This window comes from Mus caroli, chromosome 14 (genome assembly GCF_900094665.2).
Source record: "Mus caroli chromosome 14, CAROLI_EIJ_v1.1, whole genome shotgun sequence".
Classification (NCBI taxonomy): domain Eukaryota; kingdom Metazoa; phylum Chordata; class Mammalia; order Rodentia; family Muridae; genus Mus; species Mus caroli.
Genome location: NC_034583.1, coordinates 1,485,801 through 1,489,690, shown reverse-complemented (window position 1 = coordinate 1,489,690; position 3,890 = coordinate 1,485,801). Strand labels below are relative to the sequence as shown.

At 50.4% G+C, this 3,890-nt stretch overlaps 1 protein-coding gene across 3 annotated transcripts in view; it reads left to right on the top strand.

Annotated features, from left to right (window-relative positions):
• Positions 1-312: 312 nt before the first annotated feature.
• Acox2 (acyl-CoA oxidase 2) overlaps positions 313-3,890 on the top strand; it is a 33,963-nt gene continuing 30,385 nt past the window's right edge. The window contains exons 1-5 of one of the 3 annotated variants that reach the window (XM_021181869.2): positions 538-561; positions 2,163-2,273; positions 2,387-2,620; positions 3,196-3,358; positions 3,547-3,698. In XM_021181869.2, coding sequence (XP_021037528.1) covers positions 2,461-2,620; positions 3,196-3,358; positions 3,547-3,698 — 475 coding nt within the window. In that variant the 5' untranslated portion in view covers positions 538-561; positions 2,163-2,273; positions 2,387-2,460. Of the gene's footprint in view, positions 562-2,162; positions 2,274-2,386; positions 2,621-3,195; positions 3,359-3,546; positions 3,699-3,890 lie in introns of all 3 variants that reach the window. The other 2 variants (XM_021181870.2, XM_021181868.2) reach the window with 2 other exon arrangements.

The following is a 3,890-nucleotide window of genomic DNA, read 5'->3' as shown; positions in this document are numbered from 1 at the left end:
CAAGTTCTCAGGATTCTTCATAACATACTGCACTCCTCAGGAGTCTGGGCTGGGGATGAGAGGCTGGGGGCTGTGGGGACACCGGTGAGAAGCATGGCACAGACAAGGCCACCGTCAGAGCAGAAGCAGGGGAGAGGGATACTCCTTTCCTGTAAAAATCACTCGGAAGCCTGTTCAGCTCACTGTGATGTGACTAGCTTGCCTCCTTGGTGGCAGGACGGGTCCAGAATTTCACAGTGGAAACACCACCTGGACACAGGACACACCTCTCAGAGGGATCCTTTAAGACTGGAAGCTGAGTCATGCCAGAGTTGCCTGGCACCTGATACAATATGCCCCGTTTGCCCAAGGACACTGGCAGGAAACAGCAGGGCCTCATGCAATACTCTGGCAGAGCCTGTAAATACCAGCCCTTTCAGGAGGAGAAAGGGGTGTGGCCAAGAGTCTGAAGATTGGGCCTATAGGGAAGAGACCAGCCCAGCTTACAGTGCTGTCCCAGGCCAGAGGTGAGTCAAGAGTTTAGTCCCAGGCCAGCCAGAGAACTGACAAAACATACCAAAGGTAATGGCAGTAAAGTGGCGGGCATTCTTAATGGCTCTCAGTTCTGCCCTTAGTCCTCTTGTTTACAGATGGATGGGGGAAAGTGGTGACCACAATAACAAAATGTAACGAGTTACTTGCCCTGCCTGTTTAAAGGTTAAGACAGAGAGGGGATTAGCAATGTGGGCTGAGGGCTTGGGTGTTGAAGGAGGTGCAAGGAACCTCACTGAGGGCTGGCACTGAGTAAGACAGAGGAAGTCATGGTGACATCTGAGGAAAGGGTGTCCAGGCAGAGGCAGAGTCCTGGCAAAGACTGACCAGGAGAGTTAGGGAGCAGCCAGGAGGCAAGAGCATCTGGCACAGAGGAAGCCAGAGGCAAAACGAGGAGGCAGCTAGGAAGCTTCACAGGAAGGCAGGCAGACAAAAGGCTCCTTGTATACGCCAGGCCTCTTGTCAGTACCCCATACACCCACTGCCAGGGGCTGTGACCTTACAAGGGTACCCCCTTCCTCAGTCCTGTCCTCTCTGTGAAATAACTGGACCCTTACTGTATCCTCAGGCTCAGGGGATGAAGGAAAAGAGAACAGGTGACAGGCAGCAGGGAAAGTTGACAGCCAGGCTCTGGGACCACGGAGACAGAGCCACCTCCCTAGCACTGAGTGCTGGGGGCAAACGTGCATAAGGGGTGGCCAGTTCTCACAGGAATGCTGATGTCGGGAGGAGGGTTGAGCTACTGTGAGGTCTCTGCAAGCTGGAGCTCACTAGGAACACTGGGGAGTCGAGCCTCAGACGGAAGAAACAAGAGGGGCAGAAGTCGGGAGGAAAGCATGCAGGCTAGCTGGAGGGAAGCAAGTGGTCGTGCTAGGACTCCTTTCTACAAGCTAACTCCCTTCTGCACAGTTACAATGACAAGCAGGAAAAGAAAAATGAGACACTGAGCCAGGTAAGAGGGGAAAGTGGCAGAGTGGTGGCCAAGGAGATGGCAAGGAACAGATAGGGCTAAGGGGACTCAAAGAAGGTGGATGGATGAGTCTAGTTGTTCATTCACTGAGGAGGATGGGGACTTCTAAAAGGCCAAGGGTTTGTTGTGAAGGAAGCAGGCCCCATATTGGCTATTGGGGACATAGGAGTCCAGAGAGAAAGCACTTCACAGGAAGAGAGCAAGCTTTCTCCTCCTCTTCCTTCTTCCTACAGGCTTCCTCTCCTTCATTCTCTTCTTCTACACTATGGGAATTGAACCCGGGGCCTTTTGTAGGCTAGGCAAGTACTCTCCAGGTATCTACTACTGTTTTGAAACATGGTCTCACTGAATTACCCAGCCTGACTGGAACTAGTTCTGTACTCCAGGTAGATCTTATGATCCTCCTACCTCTGCCTGCCAAGTAGATGGGATGACAGACCAATACCATCAGGCCTCACTCCACAGTGTTCAAATAGATATCACAGGAATTGAGAAGTAAATGAGGTGTGTGGGTCCCTCCTAGTGAGCCAGAGGCAGTGAACCTCCCAGGAAGGTATGGTGTGAACAAGGTATCTGCTTTGTGCTGGACTCCAGCCACCTCTAGTACAAGTCACTCGCTCAACCTGTTCTCTTCCACATAACTCCCACTGACTTCATGAAGATTGTCCCAGATGTACTACAAACTACAGAGGATGCGAAAGCTCTGTGGTCAAACCGTCTGGACCTTGGCTACTGCAGACAGAACAATATTGATTGCATTCACTTGTGAACAGTATGTAGACCACAGCCAGTAGCCATGAAGTCGGGGTGGGAGTGTGTTGTCATTCAGCTAGCCAAGAAAGGCCCTGGCTGACCCCAGCCCTAAACAACACCTTTTGCACACAGGTTCTTGGTACCTTCCGGTGTTCAGAGCAGACCCTAAAGGAAGCCAAGTCCTTCCTGAGACAGGCAGATCCAGGATGGGGAACCCAGGGGATCGAGTGTCACTGGGGGAGACCTGGAGCAGGGAAGTGCACCCTGACATAGACAGTGAAAGGCACTCCCCGTCCTTCAGTGTGGAGCGGCTCACCAACATCCTTGATGGAGGCATCCCAAACACTGAGCTTCGGAGGAGAGTTGGTAAGCAGAGTGGGAGGCCAAGAGCTGGATTTGAACCTATTTGCTTCTCTAGAACAGTCTGGTAACCAATTCTGCACTCCTTTAACTAAGAATCCTTTCTGTTGTTGTTGCTCGTTGTTTTGAGACAGGGCCTCATGTAGCCCAGGCTAGCCTCAGACTGTGATGTAGCCAAGGATGACCTAGAACTTCCAATTCTTCTGCCTCCATCTCTCAAGTGCTGGGATTAAAGATGCAGGCCACCATGCCATGATCCTATGGTGCATGGGAACCAGTGTTGTGGATTAAACCCAGAGATTTATGAATTCTAGTCAGCCCTTCTACCAACTGAGTTCTATCCATAAACCTAGGTTCTCTCTCGAGTAACAAACTAATCCTTGACACCACACACCTGGCAGAGCTCTGCAGGAGTGGACAAAGCACATTTCTCTCCTTGTGGGTCTCAATTGTTTCATCTGTTAAATGACAGTGACAGCTGGCTTCCTTTCCAACACCATGAGGCTAGTGTGTGGGAAAATTTGATGTTGTCAGGAACCTTATCCAAGCCCATCAAACCCCTCTGTTCTGTTCTGCTGCAGAAAGCCTCATCCAACATGACCCAGTGTTTAATTTGAAGCATCTTTACTTCATGACCCGAGATGAGCTATATGAGGATGCAGTTCAAAAGAGATTCCATCTTGAGAAGCTAGCCTGGAGCCTGGGCTGGTCAGAAGATGGTCCTGAACGCATTTATGCTGACAGGTGCTCATCCAGGGCAGCCTCATCAGAAAGGCTTGCCTGCAACCCATGACCCCAAACAAACAGTAAAGAAGGACTTACTGGAACACTAGGATGCCTGATGCCTCTTCCCTCCTGAGCCCTACCCAGGTTGTAAGTTTAGTGACCTGTCTTCCACAGGCTAGTCATCTATAGCATCTCTTCCCCCACAGAGTCCTTGCTGGATATAACAACCTAAGCTTACATGGTATTGCCATGAATGCTATCAGAAGCCTGGGCTCAGATGAACAGATTGCTAAATGGTGCCAACTCGGCAAAAACTTCCAAATCATCACAACATATGCCCAGACAGAGCTGGGACATGGTAAGCCAAAGCTGCTGCATGCAGAGGTAATGTACAACTCTGGAAGGCCTATTCAAGTTCAGAGATGTGCAGACTAATTCAAAAAATCCCAGCAGATGGCAGTCAAGGGTCCTGAGGAAGTAGTGCCTTTTCCCAATGTCACATGCACTGTATGAGCTACCAGGGGGCAAGTCATTTCTTTTTTTTTTTTTT